The sequence below is a fragment of the Ambystoma mexicanum genome, chromosome 4q, assembly GCF_040938575.1.
Source record: "Ambystoma mexicanum isolate Mex_15411 chromosome 4q, UKY_AmexF1_1, whole genome shotgun sequence".
Lineage (NCBI taxonomy): Eukaryota > Metazoa > Chordata > Amphibia > Caudata > Ambystomatidae > Ambystoma > Ambystoma mexicanum.
Window position 1 is genome coordinate 268,959,216 of NC_090928.1, and position 26,633 is coordinate 268,985,848.

Genomic DNA, 26,633 nt, shown 5'->3' on the forward strand with positions numbered 1-26,633 from the left:
CTAAAGGGTAACTGCACACTTTTGTGCAGCAGTCTGTTCTTGTGTGGCCTTTTTAATTCACAGTATATACTGTTGAAGTCTGGTGTTTCAAGTGCAGTCGGTGTGAGAATCTGGTGTGCCTAGTGCAGTATAGGGTCTAATGAGGCATAGCCAAGGATCCCAAAATAAAGCATAGTTATAAAAGGTGACGATATAAAAGCAGGTTTCTTACAACATCCATTATGAACTGCTTGATGTAATGAAGCACGTTCGAAGCAGTTCTTTAGCATGGATCAAACACATTAGGGATCTGGCTTCAGGGATTTGTATGCCTGCTCTGTGGACTGATCTAGTATCCATCAACAGAGTCACTGCTGGAGCAGTTAAAGATACTGTGTTAGGTGGGCTCCCACTGGCCTCTGTAATGAGCAGTTGCTCAACATTGACTAGTAATTAATGAATTCATCTTTTAAAACACAATAATACTGGAGACCAGTCTCTAAGCACAGGGCCAGGATTCTAACCTGTGTTGCTCTGCATTGTCTTGTTTCCAAGTAACCAATATACTCTTTGTCAAGGCCATGGCGATATGCTGCAACATTTTTCCTTATCTGACCAATTTACGACACTGTTCTTCGGAAGATCCTCAAACCATTCCTGAATAAGGCTCGGCTAAAGGTTGCTGAGGCATTCTGAAAATCACCTGAACTGCAGGACGTGGTTTTTGGGGTAGAACCATTTTTGCATAAGGCATGGTTTCAGAGGAGGAAACTATTCAGATTCATCCCTTAACACTGTCCAGATCTGTATAAGTTGGTTATGTTAGTCAATACTGATTTGATGAATTTTGCATTTGTTTTTATCACTTGTTGTTATCTATTTATTTGTTATGCATACAAATACGCTCTTAATGATAACTGTCCAATTTAAGTTTATACTATTACTATTAAAATATTTTTGCTGTTTCCTAATCAATCTTAAAATCATTTGTCCCTGTTGCGAGGACCCCTTGAAATCAATGAGGTTTAGTTTCATGGTATTCATAAAATATTCTTGCTTCCCTATGTTATTGTATTGTGAATAGATTATTTAAACAATTCATGATAGATAAGATGTATTCTTTGGAATAAATGATACATGTCAATAACTACCCTGATTTGAACAACATAGATATTGCATATGTATTCTTTTACGGCCTACACATGTTTCACCCTCTGAGCTTCTTCAGGGTCCACTTTTAACTTCTACTGTAAAGATCTATTTTAGTCCACAGTGTGGTGAATGTTAATACTAAGCTGGGAATGTGTTCATGCCCACAGTTGCTAAATATCAAATATCCACAAACCTCTTTTGCTGTGTTCGATAGTTGTGCTGAGCAGTGCTGTCCTATTTAATTCGGTTAATTTTTACCAATGTATGACTTAGTGATGCTCCTTGTCTAAAAAGTGCTGTATATAATCAAAGACAGTTCATGCCGTATTTACTGTGCCCAGTATATGGACTCAAAAGCACTTGTATGTGCGATGTATATAGAATGTTTTCTCAGTTGTTACTTGCTATGGTTCTCATTCTGGAACAGAACTTCCTGTGCCGTCTGTGATAGTTTCATGGTACCGTATGCCTTGGAACACTTACCGGTGTAAATTCCAAGCAGAGTGTAGATGAGGGTATCCGTTGGACGTGTACTATTACCAGACGCCACTGTTACGCTAGGGCAATCAATCGCTCCACAGCTTGTGTAGTTCACATCTTGAGGACCACCTACAAAAATTTAATTGAAAACAAAACACTGAGATTAGTTCTTTATTGCAGATGCATCATCCATGCAAGAAAGGTGCATTTCGTGTAATAATCCAAGCACATGTCTTCTAGGCACTTGTGATAAGACATGCCATCTTCTAGTGAAGGAGTTTATAATCAGAGGTCATGAGTTTCTGTGTGTGGAGAGCCTCAGGGGTCTTGGACAAGACCCATCTATGTGTATCTTACTACTGAGTTGTACATTTGGATGTGACGCTAAAGGACACATTCATCTATTATCTTTCAGTTTATGAAGAATGGGTAATTGACAGCCTGCTCATACCTCATTTACTTTGAGGCGTTACATACCACATACTTTATTTATGAAGAGGCACTATGTGAAGTAAAAGGGGAAACAGAAGAAGGGATGAGTGTGCTCTCCTCATCCTTGCTCCCTGATCTTCCAGTTTTGATGTAATTACAACAATGTGATTAATGTGGCCAGCGTAATGTAATGTTTAATGTCATCATTTCAGCAACTAAAAACTGTATTAAAAAACATTGTCAATGTACATCATCTGGCAAGAGCCAGATTGCAGCTCGTGTCTTGATTCTCAAGACAAAGCCTTTGCTATCCTTCCACACCTCATGCGGCTTATGGAGCAATTAAAATATGAAAGGTTTGGCCCCCTTACTGTGACTCCCACCCACCTGAGAGCCATCTAAGTGAATTAGGTTCATACGAAAATCGCACCATCTTTGCAAAGAAATGTTCTTTTTCTGCACCTATTGTCTCTAATCCCAATAAATCAAAGAGTTTTTTAAAGTTCTAAAGGATTTGCAAACGTCTTCACCTGCCTGCTTGTTCTGCTTTCTGGACATGTGTAAAAACCTCAGAATTACTCACCCTATTACACAGAATGAAAGTTCTTGGACTCAGGAAGGCAATGATACACACTTAGTCCATTAGTTAGAATATAATTGGCTCTTTACAGGCCCTTTATTCATAACCCATAAACATACATAAAACAGTAACATAAATGCAACTAGGTACAGATAGATAGATAGAGAGATAGATAGATAGATAGAGAGATAGATAGATAGATAGATAGATAGATAGATAGATAGATAGATAGATAGATAGATAGATAGATAGGAAAGAATAGATCACCATTAGTGCAGCTGTAGAAAACACCTTTGTCTCGACCACAGCAACACCACACAGTCTCAAAACGGGTAGGCAGAGAAATCACATCAACTGATGGGGTCTGGAGCGGAGCGTCCTCTCTCTCAGCGAGACTTCCTTCGCGTGATTCCGTTGGTCACTACACCCTTCTCTCTCTCTTTCTCTCTGGGTTTTTCTTCAAGTCTGCCCCATTCTCCCAAATCTGCTAACTGTCGGATTGCATCTACCACTTCATCCGTTAATTTACCTGTAATCCCCACCAGCAAGGTCATGATTACATTTTCATAAGCCAATGCAGCAGTTCGAATTATTGTATTTTGAGCTGAAACTGATAATGCCATCACCCCCATATGTTCCGGATCATCAATATGGATGACGTTTTTCATAGCATACTCCCCAAATCTTTGGATTGCATGTCTAAACGTATACCACCTCTTTTCCTTAGTTTGCCAGTCTGATGTAATCAGGCTCAGGTATTTGCGGTTACACACTTGAGCAGCTAATTGTAACATAGAAAGAGTAGTATCTCTCCCATGGGCATCAGGAGGCAGCCCTGCACGCAATACCTCCTGAATATTTGTTTCATGGGACAATGGCAGGAATCTTGGAGAATCTGTTGAATCTACAAGGGGGTGGTCTGCCGCACCATCATCAAATAACCTGACCATCCATGATAACAGAGACCCACCAGCCCACTGTTTCAATCGATTTATAGTTTCCCCAACCTCTTGCTGAGAGTAATCCTCCAATGTTGTTAAATCTACTAGACCACCCCCCAGATTTTGCAGATGTGGTCTGGCTCTTCTACGTGTAACCGGTTTAACGGTCACTGCATTGCTGTCAGGCTCTATGTTAGACAGTGTTTCCCTGTCTGAAACATTCTCCGACTAGTGCTGTCAAATATGTCCCTGTTCCACTGGTCAGGATCCCAATCGACCTCTGCAGAGGCTATCACTGTGGCCACCTTGAAGGTATTCACTCTCCCTATTCTCTTTTGATAGGTTTACTGATCAACCCATACAGCAGCGCGCTCGGCCACTGCCTGATATTTATCTGCATTATTATGATACAATTTCATTTGAAGTTGCTGCATTAGCGCAATGTGTTTCTCAGCAGCTAACTTCTTTTCCAACCTCAAGACATTTGCCTTCAATTCTACATTCTGCTGATGCATCTTTCTAAACGCATGCAACAAAATCCAACCTCTTCTGCCTAAAGCTGAGCACTCCATTCCCTTCTATACAAGTACATGTTGCAAGCAAGCCGCCATCTAAGCCGGATTTCGCCTCTCCTATTCTTGCATCCCATGGCTTGCTCAAACCTGCGCCACACGCCCAAGTCTGTGCGAGAGTGTCATATGGACTCTTTGTCCACTCTGGGATCATTACTTCAGGACAATCTCCGCCTGCACAGCTTCTGCTTTTCCTAAACAAGGAACTCATTGTTTCGATGGATTTTTCAAGTCCCCTATCAAAACCTCAAAAACAATAACACAATTCACAAATGCAAAACTCAAGAAATGTTGTTTCCGTGTCCAAGCTCCAGATCCGTTTCAGTTCTTAGAATCAATTACAGCACAAAAAACCTGCTTACAGCACCACTATGTTCTGCTTTCCAGACACATGTAAAAACATCAGAATTACTCATCCTATTACATAGAATGAAAGTTCTCGGACTCAGGAAGGCAATGATACACACTTAGACCATTAGTTAGAATATAATTGGCTCTTTAAAGGCCCTTTATTCATACTACATAAACATACATATAACAGTAACAAATGGAACTGGTTACATATAGATAGATAGATAGACAGACAGACAGACAGACAGACAGACAGACAGACAGACAGATAGATAGATAGATAGATAGATAGATAGATAGATAGATAGATTAGAAAGAATACATCACCGTTAGTGCAGCTGTAGAAAACACCTTCGTATCAACCACGGCAACACCACCCAGTCTCAAGACAGGCAGAGAGATCACATCAACTGACAGGGTCTGGAGCAGAGCATCCTCCCTCTCAGCGAGACTTCCTTTGCCGAGCTCCAACTACCTTGGCGGATTCTACCTCTCTTCTTATGGGGTCAGAGTCTCTGCCTTCCCATAGGTTACTGACTGCCCCTGACCGGAAGGACACAGCAAGTATTGGAGGCAAGAGTGGAAAAATCCAGACAATGGAAAAAACCCAGCTTGTCTCTCATGCTCATGTTTCCAGCACCACTTATCGGTGCACCTGCACATCTCTGTCTCCCCTCTCAGCTCGTCCTTGAACGAGCAATACAAACTATCCTACACCGTGAGCTCATCTACTTCACACTAAAATATCATAGATGCTGCAAAGTGCATGTCTGCCTTCTAACTGAGCTCGTAGTAAACATAGACTTTCATTGCAGTTTGGAAGTGAATGTCCAAAATGGGCACACACCAGCGTCATGTTTTAGCTCATTTTCGCTCATGCACTACACTGCTCTGTCCAGCCTTCTCAACGACGTAGCCTCTGTCTTTTCTAACAAGATTATTAAGACACAAATGTAGCAATGATGGGCAGTGGGTGACTCTCATGCTATCATTCCTTCTGCTGACCAATCAGAGAGCACTCTGTCCTGTGGACTGACCTGCCTTGCTGCTATTACAGAGTTTCAACTCCTTCTTATGTTAGCTGAAAGAAAACCAACAGGACTTCCTCCAGAGCTCTGTCCAGCATATATCCTAAATAAGGTGAGATCCTTGTTAGCTAAAATTCTTTGCACTATCATCAATGCCTCCATGTTTCTTGCATTTGTCCTGGACAGTCTTAAAAAGGGATGCGGCTTTGGTCACCCTGTTATTGAAATAATCTTCTATAGACCCTACTGACGTATCAAATATTTACCCTATTTACTAGCTCCCATGCCCCAGTAAATTCTTGGATGCTATAGTTATGCTGCAGCTCCAAGATCATCGCCCTTGGATGATTACCAAGCAGGCTTTAGACTTAGGCACAGCACTGGGTAGTTGGCCGATGCGGCATTAGACGACTTGCAGAAGGTGGTGGATGCTGTGTGGGTAACCTGAACCTTTTAGATCTGACAGCAGCGTTGACAGTGTCAACTACCCCCCCGCTCACTGGCTGCCTATTCTATTATGGCATCTGGCATGGAGCTGGTTTAGGCCCTTTTGGAGAACTGTATGGAATTGTTTGCTTTACAACATTCTGACTCAAGGCTGATTCGGTTTACTTGCGGGGTGCCTTAGGCCTCTCCCTTGAGTCCACTATTGTTTAATCTATACACTGGACTGCTCACAGACCTTATACATATGTATGTCCTTAAGATCATTTGGTATGCCAACAACACTCAGGTCATGCTCAGATTGGTGGAGGACCAGGGTGCCGTAATCAGCAGGTTCTGGCACTGTATTGAAGATGTGAGATGGTGGATGATCCGAATCCGCCTACAATTAAACGCCACAAAGACAGGGGTGTCACTATGTGGAATGGACTCTGTAGATGCTAACAACATGCGTAGATGGTCTGGCAACTCAAGGCCAACCACAGTAGGACTTTGCCCTCTACGGTTGGGTCAGGTGACAAATCCGGGAATTATTCTTAATTTGTCTCTTTTTCTAAAGTGACAGATGGGTGCTGTCACTAGAACATGCCTTTCTTATCTAAGGGTTGCTTGCTGGTTTGCCCTCAAATCAATCAGGTTTAATTTCCATAATGCACTTTATCTGGTACTCCCCAACTGTTCCCATCACCGGTTTTACCTAAAAAGGATTATGGCAACTAGGATCCTCTTAAAGTTAGATCAGATTTTTAGGAACATGATTCCCCAGCGTTGCTCACTGTGCATTCATTGTCGGTGGTTGAGCGGATTTAATTCAATGTATTATTTTTAGTACACAGAAAACTCCAACACTTATACATGAGTTTCTTTAAACAATTATTTTCTGCCAAATGACTCACCAAAGACCTCAGACCTTCAACTCAGGACCTCCTCCGAATTCCTAACTTAAAATATCAGAAATAGGTAGCACACTCCTTCCCGTTAAACAGCTGTGCTCTGGAATTCCTTGCTACTTGCAATTTGATCCATCTATGATCTGGCTCAGTTTTGAGGAAATTCTAAAAGCTTTTTATTTTCCTTTTTATTTCCCACTAATTTCTATGAGCAAATCATGCTGTTTCCTAATGTTTCACTCTAAATTCAAGATGCCCTTTCTGGTCCATAAAAACTGCACCCTGCCATACAATCTCCATATCTATTTTCAACTCATCTGAAAAAATTATAATGTATACAATAATTATTCATGATTTTTTAAACTTTTCGTTCCTATTAAATTGTTTTGACACTGTGTTTTAACTTCTACTTTTTGTAACATTGTGATAAGAAATGATAAGCACAAGAGTAAAGTCGCATTTACAATGATATTGACTTATATTCCAATGTTGTAATACACACATTTCATACAATTTAACAATGGTTATGGACCAAGGCTATTTGGCTACACAGTCATTATCTTAAACAGCTGAGAAAGATGCCAACTTTTCAAATGAATAGGCTGTTTTGATACCATCCAATTATTTGGGCATAATTCACATAATTCTTGTTGGCCACAGGATGCGATGACCAGACTGCTCCTGGTATTCTATAAGAGACTCCGGAAAGCTCCCCTTATTGACAAAAGCACCTCAGCATATTTAAGTGACCTGCAGCAATGTATTTTTACCCTGCAACCACTTTGATGGTGGGTGGGACCTGTCTTCCACTCATGTGGATGCAGAATGAGTCCTTCGGGAGATCAGTCTTAAATAACTCATTAGCTGAAATGCCTTTTTTGCATTTCCACCCCTATTTTAATGGTGGATATGTGCATGAATGTTTCTATTCCAGACACCACTGGGCAGTCAGTGGTTGGAAAATACCCCTGTCTGGTGCATGCACCGCACCAGCATCAAATCCATGTACAGAATTGTTCCGGATGTTGCAGGGACTTGGATCTCCAGCAAAGTTTGTTCCACTCCATGCCCCCTCACATTGTATCCTCTTTAGCATTTTCGGACTCCCATGGCTCCTTTATCAAGGAGTAGGCTGAGGCCGTGGACCTGTCAATCTCAGCCTTGCCAAGATCCTCAGCTCATCTGTCCCTGATTTGAAGATGAACACCACTCTCACCATTTTCATGCCTATTGGCCAATCAGAGCTTGTGTCGCTGGATAAGAACATGAAAGCTTATTCTGGGCAGGTTGAGCCCTGTCCTGCCAAGACTATCAAGGGCAATGTTCACACTCTGCACCAGCCCTAAAGCCTTGTTGTACAGCTCGCTGGAAACTAGTATCTTTCCTCAAGCTTTGAAAAAACTCACATACCTCCTCTATACAAGAAAGCCAATACTAACTCCAACATCCCTAGGGCCTGATTCGTGGAATACTTGTGGAGAAAATAGTGACTTGGTGGGCTATTCTGCGTGCAAAACCCCCCTTCGTCGATTCATGGAATTGACTTTGCAGGACTTTTCCTGACTTTGCAGGAACTCCACGCTGCTCTGGCATGTCACTGCATGCAGTTAAGTGCATTGAGTGAGACTCCTCGCAGAACGTGGGCAGGGCCTGCGCTTAGAGAAAAATAGGGGGAGGAATATGCATATGCCCCATTTTCCACACATAATGAGGAATAATGTGGGCATTTTGTGGGACGGGACATGTGAAGCAATGGCATGCCCAATCCACTGCAAACCCAAAAGAATTCATGGTTTACACCGCGCAACCTCACTTCGGTAAAAATCACACACAAAGCCTGTGAACTAACCGCCACATGAAAGCAGGCTAAAAGTTCAATGCGCAAGGGATCCAATGCTTATAAAGCATGGAATGCACACCACACAAATATCGTACAGCCATGATGAATGATGCAATAGTGGGAGCCATCGTCCATGGACACAGAAGGAGGATGAGGATGCCCAGGCCCTGGATGTTTGCTACATTAACCACTCAGTTTGGGATGTCTCATGAGCAGGTGTGTGTCAGTTACCGGTTCCCACCCCTCATCCTAGACCTTGTCAGGGAGTGGGAGCAAGACATAGCATCACCCACCAACTGCTCCCAGGCCCTTAGCCCCCTTGAAAAGGTGCTGACAGCACTACATTTCATTGCCTCTGGCTCCTTCCAGCGTACCACTGCCATAGTAGGCGGGATATCACAGGCCACACAATCGGGATGTCTCCACCAGGTCTTGGCCTGCATTACATCACGTGTTTGTCTGCGTTGGCACATATATATGTCGAGAACACTGGAGGAAAGGCAGAGAGTGTGCCAGGATTTCTATGCGGTTGCACACTTTCCACATGTACTTGGAGCCATGGAATGTACACATGTTGCACTACGGCTCCCCTGAATGACAGAGCACATATGCCGCAATCGCAAGCACTGGCATTCCATCAACCTGCAGGTTGCCTGTGATGCAAATGGAGTGATCATTCAAGTATCCCTGGCCACACGCATGCAGTTAATTCTACTGCCAGTCAACACACTACCGTGCCCTGGCATCAGGCAAATATGTCAACACCTTGCTCACTGGTGCGTATGAACTGGCACGCACATGCATGCATGCATGCACGTCACACAAAACTAACAACAGGCCATGACAATGAGTGCCAATAGAAACCATGTAGACATTTTCAGGGGATGGTACCTACCTGCTATTACTGTTAATGATGACGCCATATTGGAATCCTGCTACACCAGCTCAGCTAAGATACAATGCTGCACATGTGTCCACAAGGGGTACAGTGGAGCGCACATTTTGGGTGCTGAAGTGACGTTTCCGCTCCCTACACCACTCTGATGGGATATTGCTATATGCCCCACCAGCAGTCTGTGAAATCATTTTCACAGCATGTGTACTGAACAATGTAGCCACATGGCATAGCATACCAGTTGATATGCACGTAGGACATCGCCCTCAGCCACAGGCACCACCTTTGCCCTTTTGTTTCTTTTTTTACCAAAAGTTTTAATACCTTCACATTATTTAAAAAAAGGCACTTGGCAGGACACTTCTTCAATTCAAAAACAATATATCTAAGTGATACATTATTGTTGATCCAAGTCTCAAATGTGTGCATCACAGTACAAAATATTTACCTACCCTTGTAGAAATCAGGAATCATAGTTAAACAAATGAACATATAGACATTGGGCCTCATTACGAGTCCGGCGGTAACCGAAGCGGTAAAACCTCCTGGTTACCGCCGGACTCGTATTACCATTCCGCCTCCGTGATTCCCGGAATTACCGGGGCATTACAACCCCGGTTTTCCGGGAATCACGGAGGCGGAATGGTGCTAATCCCCATTCCCATTGAGTCCTATGGGACGCAATGGGAATGGGGATCATGGAAACACCGGCAGCATCTCGTAATGCTGCTGGTGTTTTCTCGTCCGCCTGCAGGCGTGCAGTGTTAAACCCGCCAGGTCAGACCTGGCGGGAACATCACCTCCCGCCTGCAGGAGTTGTGATCAGGCGGTCCGGAAACAACGATGGCAGCGGTTTTACCACCACCGTTATTTCCGGCCCGGCTGATTTGTAATGAGGCCCAATGTGTGCCACAATATAGAACATAAACAGTGTAAGGGTTAACACTGGGAGGGGAGTCGACATGACAGTGTTTCGGCCAGTGAAGCCATAGCCATGGTGCCATTGAATGAGGATTTGGGGCATATACTCTGTGCCCATAACAATACCATGAGAATGTGTGTCTGCGAGAAGCAAACTGTGTGTGTCCATCCGACATAATATAACATGCACCAAACACCAACACAGTCATAGCAAATGGAAACAACAGAATCCATTTTGTTGTCGGTAAGCACATTCAGATCCCAGCCCCACCCAAATGAATCACATTGTGGAATCAACACTTGCATGTGGGGAATGCACAGGGGTGGATATAGGGGTATGGGGAATTATGTCGGTAGAGGTGACTAGCAGGAGACACGTGTATTGCAGAAGCACATAAATATTTAGGTGGAAATACCACTTGCTATGCCGAAGTGTCACGTACAATACATTGCCTTTGGATGATATACAGAACATGAACCAGCACTGTGTCTGACAGTAGGCCTCAGTCCTCGCAGGCCTTGTGTGAAATACAGAACAATGAGGACTCTACCCTTGCTTGACTATCACATCACAACTCCCAGGCAAGTCAGTGAACAGACACGTACACACACCTACAAATACATCAAGTTAAAACTTTGTACAATTATACAAGAATGCAAGCAGTCAGATATGAGTAGGGCTGTTGCTGATTTTGAAGGTCATACCCATGGGAGCCAGAGCTACCAAAACATGAGCTGAGATTTCGGACACCTTTGGCCCCATATTAATGGTCATCCCATTTGAATCACCAAACGCCCAGGGATAAAGTTCATAAATCCATCATGAATCAGATGGATCTTTGGACATTCAGGAACTCCAGGCCTACCTCTTTGGAGGAGTGCCAGACAAAGGGGGCAACACAGAACAACAAGGTCCATCATTTGTACCAGGGACAACAAAGGATGATGCCAACATCAATAAGACTGCAGTGGGGAAACCACATGGGGACACCTGTGTGTCTGGGATGAAAAAAACACTTTCCTTGTTTGCAAGGACCAGGCTGAGCCCAAAATAGTCTACTGATCTCATGTTGATGGCCATGTGCACATCACATGATTAGAGCCAAAGATAGGGTGGAGCAACTGAAAGCCTAAACAATCATTTCACAGTGACCCAAGGTGAAGATGCCGTCATCCATGTGTGAATAAGCTAGAGGATAAGATGAGACGGCCAATGGGAGACTGGGCAATATGTGATTATGAGCATGTAAATAGGCGCTAGACAATGAGGGAGGTGGATGAACACTGTACATGAAATGCATCACACATGATGACTTACATGGTCATAACGTGCTGCTTGCTAAGAATAAGAGAGAGAGCTCTGTGGCAGCGGACTAATAATACCCTGGCGCCATTTGCATATTTCGTACACAAAGCAAAGCTCATGTGCTGCCTGAAAAAGGGGACACCACGCCCTTTCCTTAGTTGTCTGTCAGTTGAACGTCTTTCTGCTGTGAGGTCACCCTACACTGTCCACAACAAAGCCCACAACACAAGCAACAATCTACCCCACCACTATAACATGTGTCCCATGAGTGCCTTGCAACAAATGTAAACAAGAACTCCACAGCCACCCATCACCATGTGCCCTGCACCCATGCAGTCAGATCCACACACCTGTATGAAATGTGATCCAATCCCCCCACACAGTGACACATTCCCCATGCACAACACCTACACTGCCTACCCACAGAGTGCCATGCAGTGAAGGAGCAGGCACCACTTACCCATTGTCCTGGTGAGGGGACATTGTGAACACTTTGATCCGGCTTGAGTCAGAATGACACTGAGAGGACTCCCAAATAGAGATCACTGAGAGATTGGAAAATCAGGTTCTCCTTGGAAGCACTCCCAATGCCAGAAAATGGTATCCCCTGATTAACATGGTATCGGGACAGCCGATGATGGACAGTCAAAGATGATGGAATGCAAACATCTCATTGATTGCAGTGAAGACAGGATCTGGCACAAGGCAGCTCGTCAAAGAGGCAGCAGTCATAAAGGAAGGCTAGGCACAGAGGCAACTGGCATAAAGGAGACAAGCAGACAAGAGAAAGGAATGAGAAATGGAGACCAGGGAGACTGCCACACAAAAAGGGAATAGAGAACAGGCAAGAGGAAGGCCAGGCACTGTTCACTGGGACTGGACTGAACAGTGGCCAATGTGCTGGGAACTGAAGTGAGCGTTCAGATGCAATGAGCAGCAGTCAACAGGAAGCAGAACATCTGCTGTTGTGCCGTGCATGGAACAAGTCCCCATGGGAAACAGCATCAGGCCAATGGCGTGTTCCTGGTGTCTGTGATGAACATGGCATCCCCCAAATGGCCTGCAATGCTGTGCAAAGTGTGGATTCGTCTCAGGACACCACTCCCAGAATGGGCCGAAATGCCAAGAGTGGACTGCCAGCATGGGTAGACGTGACATGAGCCACTTTGTGAATGGGAAGCTGTATGGCAGGCAACTCACATGAAGGAAATGCAAGCAATCACACACTAGACTCCCATCACCATGTGTCCCAACACCCATGTAGCTGGATGGGCCACCCTCATGACAACTCATCAATAAACGCCCTACAGTGACAGCCTCCTTCACAAGAACCACCTGCAACCAGTTCCCCCCTGATTGACATGCAAAAACAGCAAGCACACAACCACCAGCCAAACAACACCATGTGTTCCCACACCCATGAAACCAGACCTGCTCACATGAGTACAAGGAAACAAAAACCACTGCACACAGTGCCAGACTCCCTGCCGCCAAATACACCACAACCACTGTGAGTGCCTTTGTCTTACCTGCACAAGGTACCCACCTGTCTGGCATTCACAGCATCCCACCTGAAACAACATTCTGAACTTGCAAAGACATGCATTGATCAATATAAAGACACTGGACAGCCATGTCAACACAAGTATGGAACAATGAAATAGCCATGGACCATCCAATGTCAAAGTCCAGATGCACAACAAACCAAGTGTCGTCAACTGTCAACATACCACCAGCAAAACTCATGAGCAAAGAAATTATTGGCAGCAAAGGAGTAAAGATTAATAGGACAGCACAACATGCACCCTGGTATCTGGCATCAGCCCCTCCCCGGGATGCGGCCACAAGTGGGGACACTGTTTGTAGGCATATAAGTCCTGCACACCGACTCTCAGGTGTCACATCCACCTTTGGGTTACCCATGAGTGCATGGGAGGAAAAGGAGTCAAAGTGAGGAGATGATGGTCTTGGGAGGGGAAGTACAAATGTGGTAGCAGATGAGAAGGATGACAGAGGGCAAGAGTGAGGCAGATAATATTTGATATGATGAGTCATTCATAACACGTCTGTACACAAGTGTTTCTAGGTGCGAACAGGACACTGAGCGATAAATGTATAGCAGTGGAGTGGAGAGAGAGAGGGATCAGGGACTCGCGGTACAAAGAGGAGACTGGCTGGTGGGGAGACAAGGAGACACATGTAGTACATTACAGTGGGTGAGGTCAGAGAGAAGGTGGGTAAGAGAGGAAGAAAGACACAGAAACACGTGAAAAAACAAGCATGGTCAGACAGTCTGGAAGCCACTTAAAACTAGCACATGTTGGGGGCGTGGATGGACAACAGTGGTTGATGGGGAAGGGCAGACTGGTAAAATAAGGCCACCTGTGAAAGCTCAATCAGCAGCTTCACTGCACAAGAACAACATGCAGAAATCACCATACCATGAAAACCTACAAGGGACCCATGTCCGCAACATCCCAACAAACGGGTGCCTCCAACCACATGCCCATACCCCGCACCAGCCCCCCCCCCCTGTTGGACACAACTGTAAATGAACATGAGGACAATACGCAGCTTTTCAATCACCCTCCAACAGACCACACACTTTGGATGAGAATGTCCAAGTAAGTGTGCATGGATCGCAGGGTAAACTGGCAACACCTACAAGGTGAACAGATGAACAGAAGGTGGGGGAGTGGAAGATGTACCACATGCATGTGGACAAACACACATCTGCACTGACATTTACCGTTACTGAAACTTATCACCCCAGGAAGTACATTTGTGAGAATGCATGCATATATTGTGGTGGCGACTAATACAGATAAAAAACGAGCGACTGTGCTCATACTTACGTGCTGACATAGCTGCCTTGATTGGATTCCCTCATCACTTCCACTGGAAACTGTACCTCCACATTTATGAAAGGAGGGCCAGTGCCTGGCAGAGGACATGGGGACTAGGGAGGTGAATGGGTGCAGGGCAGAGCTCCATGGAGTATAATCACTGGATAAAACAGGATCACTGCAACAACATGGGACATGGTATGTCACCAGCCATAGTATCAAACCATGCATGCAGCACATGTCCATCTACCCATTGTTACCTGCACATGTCATTCTGTTCTGAAGGCAACCATGGCAGTTCACACCACTGTGCATGGCTGCATCTGCAGTACCGCACTCACCAATCCCTTGAGAAGGCAACAGCACATCTCTTAAGGAAAAAAGAAAAAAGAAAAGAAAACCATCTTGAAATGGGGATAAAAAAACATGCCTCCATCCTGGACAGGGGTATGAAAAATAAAGAAAAATGGCCCCTTACCCATCAAGTGGTAATGAAAAACAAAAAGCGGCCCACACCATTCAGTAAAAAAGAAGTCCATCCTGGACTCGGAGTGAAAGAAAATTTTCACTCTGCAGGGGGCAGGAGAGGGTGCATGTCCAAATGCACAGGAGTGGACAGAAAAAAATGAAAAAACAAAACAAAACCTCCTTGGCTCATGCACATCCCGGCAATGGTGGTTGGGGAAGCGTGGGTTTGCTGGGCCAGCCATCCTGTGATTGATCTGCAGGTGGTTGTGGTGGTGGATCCAATCCACGCATTGCCATGGCCTGGTCGTCATTGGCCAGGGCCAGCCGTGACAGTAAAGCATGCGCCAGCATCCCAGTGCCGGTGTGATCATGATGCAATTCCTCATGAATGGCTACAGAGTCTGTATGCGCGCTCACTCGTGATGCATTGAGTTGCTGGCCAGTATCTGTCTCAAGGAATCCATCTCCTTGTGGAGCAGTGTCCTTGTGGCTGAAAGTTGATCATGCAGTACAGTCCTCAAGCTCTCCATCTCACGACAATTCGATCTACGAGATGCCAACATCTCACGCCTCAGGCCTTTATGCGCCCTAGCATCTGCATACAGGGACTCCTGCAGACATATCAGATCAGCTTGTCGGTCCTTGATGTTGGCCTCCATGCCCAATCTGTGGGAATGGCTTGAGGACAACTGTTGCGCATCTCGGGCCGCTGATGGGGTCACGTTCTTGGCCAGTTGATCAATGCCCTCTGCTAGTCTATCCAACACATTGCTTTGCCGGATGGCGTTATGCAACATTTGATGCCCCCACACTGTCTCTCCAGCCTGCACACATCCACCACGTGTGGGGCCCACAGCAGTGTTATGCAAGGAACCAGGCCTGTTGCTCTGGTGCCTCTGTCGTTGGCTGCAGGTCTGTAACCCTCCATTGGACATAAGCCCCAGAAACTGACACCAACTCATGGGATGGTAGCCATGAAGCAGTAACCACTGCAGACGTAGGGCCCGCCATTGACTGATCTTGTGAAGCCAGCTGCACCGCTGCAGAACCAACGGCCCCATCTGACCTGCCTTTTGAGGTACTCACCTTCTCCTTCAGCGCGTCCTCCATGTCTGGTTCTGCATCTGAATAAGCAGAGCCAGAAGAATCTGAATAGGCTGGGGCATGGCGCACAATGGCCTGAAGCACATGTGGATTTTCACGTTGCACTACACCATGGCCTCGACTGGTGGACTGACATACCATCACCTCTTCTTCCTCCTCCTCATCTGAATACACTGCATCATCACCTGCACATGGACAGTGATCGACATTTTGGGTCATGTGTGTCCTGACAAACAAGAACATGCGCATCAAAGGGCAGACAGACACAAAATGGCAGGACACCCATGCATCTGCCTTGGAGACTTGGAACAATGTGAGCTGTAAACCACAGATGTGTGGCATTTGCTGACATGCAGCACCACCCCACACCTGGTCCAGTCCATACCATTAGTGGACAAATAGACATACTAAAGTTGCGGGCACAATGATTCAAGGGATCAGGCATGTGTCTGTCATGCATTGACTTATCGACACATACAGGGCTATCATGTTAGACAGGTGGTACCATTTTGAGCCATGTGGACACATTTGTAATTCTACCTTGCACCTTCATGACATACAATGCAGACAGGCACACCCATTGGAGTTAACTTCACTGGCCACCTTGCCATGAAGACCCACGATCAGCAATTATTCACCATGTTATGTCTAGTGTTACCCCTGGCACTAAACAAGTGAAGTTGCATATTCCCAAGGCCAGCTACACAGGACAGTGATCTGTGGGCACTTTTTCCCCCGCAGGTTGGTCACACGAGACAGGGGGCCTCATTACGAGGTTGGAGGTAATCATGGCGCTAATAGCGCCATGATTCCCTCCAAACTCGTACCGACTCCGCCCTGGTGAATGGAGCAATTACCGGCCCATTCCAAGGTTGGCGGGACCGGTAATTGCCTATTCACCAGGGCCCTTCCCCTTTCCCAATTGAGCCCATAGGGCTCAATGGGAATGGGGAAGGCGCTAATAACGGTACCGCAAATTGCGGTACCGTTATTAGCTCCAAGGTCCATTTGCGGGTCCCGTCCTTAACGCCTGGAAAAACCAGGCGTTAAGGGAGGACCCGCAAAGGGAACTCGTAGTAGGGCGGTAAGGGATTACCGGAACCGGTGCCCTTACCGGTGCCGGTAATACCTTACCGCCCACCTTGTAATGAGGCCCAGTGTCATGGCACGAAGCTCAGATATGCATTCTGACAAGACATCCCCTAAGAGCAGGTGACAATACATACTTTAAACTCTGCAGCAATTTACATGTGTGGTTGACGTTTGTCACATGTACTTGATGTACAAGCAATGATGCAGGCACCAAAATGGTGGTAATGAACAAAACATGTGGATGTGGCATTGTTTGGCTTGACTCAGAGATGTGCCCTGTGGGTGATGTGTGTCTGTCAGGGGTGCACGTCATGGGGTTTTGCATTTTGTACATGTGTGGGACATTCAAATACTGCATGCAAGTACTGGCACAGCTATGTTGCCCAGCAGGCACTGATATGAAAAGTCATGCTGACTTGTGCCACACATGTGGACCACACAGGAAAATCACTGATCGCAGACCATTTGACAGAAGTGTACATGTTAGCAAACATGCATTGCCAAGGATGGCTGAAACTGCAGCCAGCTGCACAACTACACAATTATGGGTAGGTCAAACATGATTGAGTACACATACGATGCACACAAATGCCACTGACCAGATGTGTTCTCAAGGGTCTCCACGCTGTTCATGCCTTGTACCTGCTCAATGCTGATGAGGTGACTCGTGGCCTCTTCGAATGGAGTCAGCTCTTCCTCCACTGGTGGCCCCCCTCCAGTGGCCAGTGCAGAGGCCAGATTGGCACTGAGATTATGCTTGGTCCTCCGCTTGAGATCCTTCCACCGCTTCTGGACCTGTTCAGCATTGTGCCTCTCCACAACTCAAGTTGTTGATGAGATCATTGACATAACGCTAATGCAGCAATCGTTGTGTGGATGTGAACGTGCTCCCACCATACACGAACATCTCACGATGGTGTTCGGTCACAAAGTTAACAAGGATATGGAGCTCCTCAGCAGTGAAGCGCCTCTTCCTCTGCGGACCTGTCTCCTGTGCCATGTCCTGGGCTGGAGCCTCTTCCTGCTTTGAAGGGTATGCCTACTTGGACGTAGTGGCCCTAAGTGGTACTGCTTCACCTGTCTGGCTGCAACCATATCAACATCCAGGTGCCGGGTCACCTCTGGGCTGAGACCCACTGTGTCCTCCTGGGCCTTTCCACTCATGTTTCAGGTGAAAAGGAGAAATTGAGGCATACAAACATATTGTTCTGGGCAATATGAGAAAGGGAACAGTCTACGTGATGTGCGACAGAATATATGATGGTACAGACAACACCGAGAACAGACTAAGGGAAACCTCTACTATAACAAAGAAACAACATTAGGTGGAATAGAACGCAAGTGACAACCCCATGATGACAGACATTAGCATACATGCCCAACACTACCAACAACCTAGGGTAAAGGCGTAGCTCGCAAGTAATTCAATCCAGAAACGAGGCTACAGCATAGACAAACTAGGATAAAAGGGCTGACAGAAATACAACGATGGAAACATGATAGTAGCTAACTTAGCATAATGACACAGAGATGAGACAGCCTTATCGCGTAGAAACTTAAATCACTGAAAGGAAACAACCTTCTCTCAACCATGAAGGAGACACAATAGAAATATGCATCTGTCCTAACAGCGAGGATACTAACCAACCCAAAAGTACTAAAAACCTCACCTGTCCTCACACACCTCTCACACTCTAACCAAACACAACCACACATCTTAAAGTCACAGCAACCCGCACACACTTCACAACACTGCATCAACAACCACACCACACAGACCCCCAAACAACAGCACACGACTGACTCAGAACCGAATAACACACCAATATGCTCAGCGAACAGTGTTAACTGAATTGAAGCTGCCAAAAGTACTTCACAGCTCCTTTGTCCTACTAAAAGGCCTAACCCACCCCCTTTGTTTCATATCCACCAGAGCGCCAGGGGACCACTCTGGTGGTGATAATGTGCGGTACAAATATCCTTTAACATTAACATGTATGGTCCAGCAAGGCTCCAATATACTCCAAAAGCAAAATATATGGAATGCACCCCATAACTCATAAATTACATACACGATACCCGGAAAGCTTCCGAAATACAGAAAAAGTGATACGCAATACGTAGAGGCAGCCGTTAACTCAGAAATTGCGTACGTGATAACCGGAAAGCTTCTGAAAGGTGTAAAAAGCAGTACACGATAAACAGAGGTACCCCAAACCCAGAAATTGCATACGCGGCACACCGTAGGCCTCCAAATGAACAAAAATACATGCGCATATGCGCAGACGCAACCCCCAAAAAGAAAAATACCGTACGGATTACCTCAAGGGAACGGATTGCATAGCACCCCCAAATACGTGTAAATGATAATTGTCCGTCTTTGTTCCTTCACGTGCACACCCAGTGTTGCGCACCCAAACTCTTACATATCCCATCAATGTTGTGAGCTGCGTAGGCATGCTGTGTGCATCGCATCTCATGTATCTTACGCGCTAAGGGCCTTTACTCTGTTATCGGCTGCCTTCATAACTAGACATGGAAGAAAACCATCTCCTGCATCTGTGCCAGTTTTACTGCTGACTCGTGCCCTGTGCTGCCTCCCACCTTGTCATCTGCTGCTGCCTGCCCAGTGTGGGGGCCTGCTTCCCACTTGTACTGGTTTGGGAGTGCTGCTTACCACCCATTGCCTATGCTCTTGTGTCCGGCCCTGTGACCACCTCAGCTGCCAATGTCGGAATCCCACCTCTCCATTCCACCACCACTGCTCCACAGCCCATCTCCAGGACCACATTTCCCACCCACACCTGGCTCGGGATTTGCCATGTCTGCACCATCAACCTCTGAACAGAGCAGAAACCCCATGCCAGTGAGGCAGTAGGCTGGCAATGTCAGCTCTGGGGAAGTTGGCATCATGGTGGATCAGGTCCTTGTGAATTATGATGCCCTTTCAACCCAGCAAAGCATCGGGGGAAAGAAGGACGCAAACAGATCTGGGAAGACATAATGGTTGCCATCAATGCAGTCCGCTTCCCCAAGAGCATTCGTAAGCGATGGGAGAGCCTCAAATCCAGGACCCACACCAAGGCATTGCGCGCCCTGAAGGCTGGTGCAGCCGTGGAGGTGGACCGTGCGGGCAGGTGCACGTTTCCACCACCAACATGCAGGTCCTGGCGAGGCTCGATCCGGAGCTTTATCAACAAATCTGCGATTGTAAATGGTGTCTGGAGGCTGCTGGTGAGTAGCCATGTGGTGCGCTGCTGTACAGTGCATGTGTATTGTGCATGGGCCTGCATGTTTACAGTTACACCCTTATGTATGCGGCATGTGTCTTTCAGTGATACACAGCGGCATGCAGCCCCCAGACAATGCTCCCCATGTGTGAAGTGTGACATCTGTTGATTGGACATGCTCTGGTATTTGCAGTGTGTATAGTTGTACAGTTGCTCAAACTGTGCCCATGCAATGTCACTTGATGGTTAAATGTGCTTGTACAGCAAGGGTGCCAGATGAGGATGTGGTGCCCATGCGAGGGGCATGCATGATGGACATGATGTTGTGGCGACCATTGAAATGTGTGGCTATCTACCGTCAACATCTGGAGGAGACACATGTGTATGGATGCTTGGCAGTTTCAAGTTGTGGCATTGACATTTCGGGGACATTGATGTGATCTGTCATGCTGCTGCATGTGTACTCTGAGTTGGTGTGGGGGCAGGCCATGTGTATGTGCTTGGGCCTATGGCATACTGATGTGTGCCTCTGCAATAAAAGAACAATTATAACAATTATAACAGTACAGGCTGTCAGGGAGCCATGTTATTTGAAGTGATTGTGTGGACAGATACCCAAACAGGCGTTGGCATTGCCATGCTGTGAGTGGTGCAATCTTGAGTGTCTACTGTGAGCCAACATTCCACTGTGTGTTTTGCCACCTATGTGTACACAGTGGTACCCCGGCCCATCTGTGCTTCCATGCATTCCGTGTTTGGCTAACCTAGAAGTTGTCTCCTTGACCACCCCTGGGCCCCTGTGCCATGTCCCCCGTAACAAATCAGAAGGTTGGAGTTGGGCCACATTGCCTTTGCCATTGTGCCATGCCTCGGGAGGATAACTCACGGGCAACGCGCTCACCTTGGAAGCAAGACGATGCGGAGCAACACAGGTTCGATCCCTGGGTCCATGCTTAGAATACTCTGGGTATTAAACACGTTATAAATAGCCAATTATAAATATAATTATAATGTCATTTGTGTCTTGGTATGTGTCTGTGCACTGCCCTATTTGTGCTGTGTTTACACGTGAATGTGTCATGACTGTGGTCATCATTGACCCTGGATTGTTGTGCCTGTTTTAATGGGAATTGCATGTCCATCTATGTGAGTGTGGATGTTGCTGGTTGTACCATGGCCACTTCATGCTATTGTAGATGTTGTGTACACCATACATGCTTTGACTCTGTACACTGATGTCAGTGTTCTGTGTATCCTTTACAGCAGTTTCTAGAGCTGGAGAACAGGGCGGAAGTGGTGCTTTGGAACGTGGAAGCCGGGACCATTCCACCAGACAAAGACGCAGGCCCAAGTCACTCTCCTGTGACAGCTCATCTTCGGGGAGCGATGTGACTGAGGTAGCGCCAGGACCATCGGGCGTGACTGCTGAGGGTAAGTCCCAGGAGGTGAAGGGGACTCCCTTAACAGTGATGGGACAGGGTGATGCCACCCAGGGGCCATCTATTGGGGAAGACACCCTGGGGTCATCCAGGTTGGTGGAGGCAGAGGAGCTGTCTGTTGCAGCCCAGCCCATGGGGTCAGGTGGGGGTTTCGAGGTGGATGTTCATGCTGCAACCCTGTCCCATGGGCATGAGGCTGTGCAGGCCACCGTGGAGGTGCCTGTTCAAAATCCTGTCCCTGGGGCATCAGATTCAGTAGCGCTCACCTTCCGGGACGCCTCCACCCAGACCAGCATCCCCTTACCAGCTGATGTGTCTCACGAGGGGGACCGCAGTCATTCGTGATGTTGGACAGGCTACTCGTGGAATGCTTATCCATCATCACAATGAGATGTGCCACCTCATGCCCTTGCTGGCAAAGCCCTGTTCCCTGGTGGGCTGCGTGGGCTGTTTACTGCTGTGTCCCCCTCCTCGCCTTCTTCCTATGTAAAGCAGTCATCCTCCATGGTTCCTTCTGGGTCACCCACCAGCACGGCTCCCTGAGCACCAGTCGCCGTCTGGTGGAACTAACATCCCTGTCCGAGGTGGCAGTCCCATCTATGTCAGCTGAGGTGGTCACTGTGCCTACCCAGGAACTGACAAAGACACTGGTGATGGAGGGTCAGAAGGCACTTCGGAGCAGTGCAGGTGCTGTACGCTCCAGACAAATCTCATCACGTCAGAGGACATACCGACAGAGCATGCACTGGGCATGGCATCAGCAAGTGGCAAATATGAGGAGGCAGACTGTTACAGGGCAAACCACCCCGAGGAGGCAGGTGGCAACAATGAGGCAGGACGACCATAGTGGGGCCTTGACAGCCATTTCTTCCGTGTTCCGGCAATATAAGAGGCAGCTGCTTGCAGAGAGGCCGCAGGCACAGGAGGCACAGATGATGGTGGGCAGGGCTGAGGTGCCACTGCATCGGGCATGGAGGCGGGCTGCCATCCTGGAGGTGACGAAGAACATCAGTTATTGTCCACCCTGCAAGCCCTCCAGGCAACAACAGAGGCCCACCTGAGGGAGGAGGGCATGGCCTGTGAATCAGCCCTGGTCGACAGGTTGTCGGAAATTGGTGAGGACTAGCACGCTGCCTTTATATATAGTTCTTTGGGTATAGGTTTAATTTCTGTTTTCTTTCTTTTCCCCCGGACTTCAGTGACATTCCTTCCAAGTTTTTCATGTATGTAGTTGTTTAGGAATAGGGTTCCTTTCTGTTTTCTTCTTTTACCCCAGACCTCTGGAACATTCCTTGCCTGTTTTTGGTGTACATAGTTTTATTCAAAACAGGTTTTCTATGAGGACATACCACACTTCATGCAGTTCATTTGTCTGTCTACGCATTTGATTGTTTAAAACTTCACCCAGTGCATCTCTTCATTGCAGGTCATGTGTATTGTGGCATGCCTGTGTGTGTCATGTTGATGCTGTGATGTTTGCGGGTGGAGGGATGCACGTGTGCCTGACATGTGGGGATGAGGCCATCAGATGACTGGTGGCTGCAATGGATGATTTTCATTTTCCATTACGTGTGCTGCATCACTGCATGTTTGGCATCAGTGTGTCTGTGTGGTTGACGTGAAGCCTTCTGTTGTGTGTGTGATGATATAAATATGGGAATGGTTGCAGTGATGTGTGGATGTGTTATGTATTTTTTGGTTGACTCATTGTGGATGGAGTGCCACGTGTTCATGTGTATGTGTACACTTTCGCATTGTTTTCATTTCAGGTCCACTGTTGTTCATGTGTCCCCTTTGCACATGCTTGGGATTGTGTATGTACACACACTCTTTTCACTGTAGTGTGCATTTTGCATTATGGGTGCTGTGGTGGGCTCAGTGTGGATGGGTGGCCTGGACACATCACTTGCGCATTTATTATTTCATCGCTGTGTCACTCCCATGTCATGCTCGCATGCCCACCAGCATCTGCAGTCACACACTGCCTGCCCTCATGCCATGCTCCACCTCTGCCACTGGAATACAGTTGTGTCCCGTGTTTGCTCTTTCTGTGTGGCAGCACACATTTCCTGTTTCACTGAGTCATGCACTCTCTGACTGACCTCCCTTCACCCATGCACAGGCCTGTCATGTTGTTGTCCCTGACAGGGACTTTGCCATCCCTACCACCGGGCTACTTATGTTCAGACTGTAATGCGCCTAGTCATTATTCATGGATCTGCCCAATGTTTGATTCTGTGTGCTTCTGCCCTGAACACATATTTTCACTTGCTGTGCTTTGATACCTTTGCCATTACCCATGGTCAATATGCACATGCCACTTTGGATTACATTCACGTGTCACATGTGTATGGGGTGGCCACAGGGTTGTTGGTGCAATATTCTGCTGTCCAATTGAGGTGCTGCAGATTCAGGTCTGCCAGGGAATGAGAGGAGATGCTACGGTCCTGGATTGCTCTTCAGTCCTTCCAGTTGATCGTGTCTGTGGCAGACGTGTTGTATGTCTGCTTCGTGGTGTAGGCAGACAACAGAGGTTCAGTTGAGTTGCATCTATTTATTGGACTGGTAGGGTGGCTGACTGTCAGGGGACTGGCTGGTGTAGTGCTGGCGGTGTGTGGACTGGTGGGTGTTGTCTGGGCTTGTGGGGTCTGGATGGTGTGGTGTCAGAGGTGAGGGGGCTGGTTTATGATGTCTGTGCTTGAGGGGGCTGGCTGGTGTAGTGTCAGAAATGAGGGGCGTTGGTGGGTGGTATCTGGGCTTGTGGGGGCTGGCTGGTGTAGTGACAGGTGAGGGGGTGATAGCTGGTATCTGGGCTTGAGGGGGCTGGCTGGCATAGTGTCAGAGGTGAGGGGGCTGGTGGGTGGTATCTGGGCTTGTGAGGGCTGGCTGTTGTGGTGTCAGAGGTGACAGGGCTGGTGGATGATGTCTGGGCTTGAGGGGGCTGGCTGGCATAGTGTCAGAGGTGAGGGGGCTGGTGGGTGGTATCTGGGCTTGTGAGGGCTGGCTGGTGTGGTGTCAGAGGTGACGGGCCTGGTGGATGATGTCTGGGCTTGAGGGGGCTGGCTGGCATAGTGTCAGAGGTGAGGGGGCTGGTGGGCGGTATCTGGGCTTGTGGGGGCCGGCTGGTATGGTGTCAGAGGTGAGGGGGGACTGGTGGGTGGTATCTGGGTTTATGAGGGCTGGCTGGTGTGGTGTCAGAGGTGACGGGGCTGGTGGATGATGTCTGGGCTTGAGGGGGCTGGCTGGTGTAGTGTCAGAGATGAGGGGCGTTGGTGGGTGGTATCTGGGCTTGTGGGGGCTGGCTGGTGTAGTGACAGGTGAGGGGTGGTGATAGCTGGTATCTGGGCTTGAGGGGGCTGGCTGGCATAGTGTCAGAGGTGAGGGGGCTGGTGGGTGGTATCTGGGCTTGTGAGGGCTGGCTGTTGTGGTGTCAGAGGTGACGGGGCTGGTGGATGATGTCTGGGCTTGAGGGGGCTGGCTGGCATAGTGTCAGAGGTGAGGGGGCTGTTGGGTGGTATCTGGGCTTGTGGGGGCCGGCTGGTATGGTGTCAGAGGTGAGGGGGGACTGGTGGGTGGTATCTGGGCTTATGAGGGCTGGCTGGTGTGGTGTCAGAGGTGACGGGGCTGGTGGATGATGTCTGGGCTTGAGGGGGCTGGCTGGCATAGTGTCAGAGGTGAGGGGGCTGGTGGGCGGTATCTGGGCTTGCGGGGGCCGGCTGGTATGGTGTCAGAGGTGAGGGGGGACTGGTGGGTGGTATCTGGGCTTATGAGGGCTGGCTGGTGTGGTGTCAGAGGTGACGGGGCTGGTGGATGATGTCTGGGCTTGAGGGGGCTAGCTGGCATAGTGTCAGAGGTGAGGGGGCTGGTGGGTGGTATCTGGGCCTGTGAGGGCTGACTGATGTGGTTTCACAGGTGAGGGGGCTGGTGGATGGTGTCTGGGCTTCAGGGTGCTTGTGTGCAGTAGGGGTAAATGTTGGCAGTTTGGATAGCTTGAGAGGAGAGAGGACGGTTCGCAGTTTTGCAGGGGTGCAGCCTTGATTTAAGAGGGTGCACGTGTGGTTTCACATGGGTGCAGCCTTGACTTACGAGGGTGCTTGCGTGGTTTCAGAGGGGCGCAACCTTGACTTACGAGGGAGCTTGTGCGGTTTTGTAGGGGTTCAGCCTTGGAACCTTTGTGCGCAGGGCCGCGCAGAGTCGATTTTGGCACAGGGACTTTGCGGGGTCAATGAAGACTTTTCTGTGAATCAGGCCCCTAGTGTTAAAGTGTCCCTTCAGAATTGCTAAATGGGAAGGGCCATTGTGTTAGGTTTGATTGTGATTGGACTTCACCGTCTGTGCTGATCTGCTCCATTCTGAAACCATTGCTTGACCTGGCATGAGCTAACTAGGGCTTTGTTTGCATCATTTGCTTGTGGCAGGCACAATGGCAATGTCATTTTAAGATAATTCTGCATTATTTGCGCTATGGAAAGTTACCATATAAATGTTAGTTAGATGGGAGAGGACGGTTATATGGAAAGCCCCTCGACTGTAAACCGCAGGATTTGCTTCCGTCAAGGTGCTCAACTGTCTAGGGAGGAATTAGGTAGAGGCCGGCAGGGCACCTGCGGAAGACCTCATCCCTTGATGTACCAAGCTCTCGT

General features: G+C 47.6%; 1 protein-coding gene across 1 annotated transcript in view; it reads right to left on the reverse strand.

Annotated features, from left to right (window-relative positions):
- LOC138467664 (protein unc-93 homolog A-like) overlaps nt 1-26,633 on the reverse strand; it is a 322,638-nt gene that overhangs the window by 144,431 nt on the left and 151,574 nt on the right. Inside the window, exon 4 of the mRNA XM_069607845.1 lies at nt 1,615-1,740. Within this exon, the coding sequence (XP_069463946.1) occupies nt 1,615-1,740 (126 nt within the window). The remainder of the gene's footprint in view (nt 1-1,614; nt 1,741-26,633) is intronic.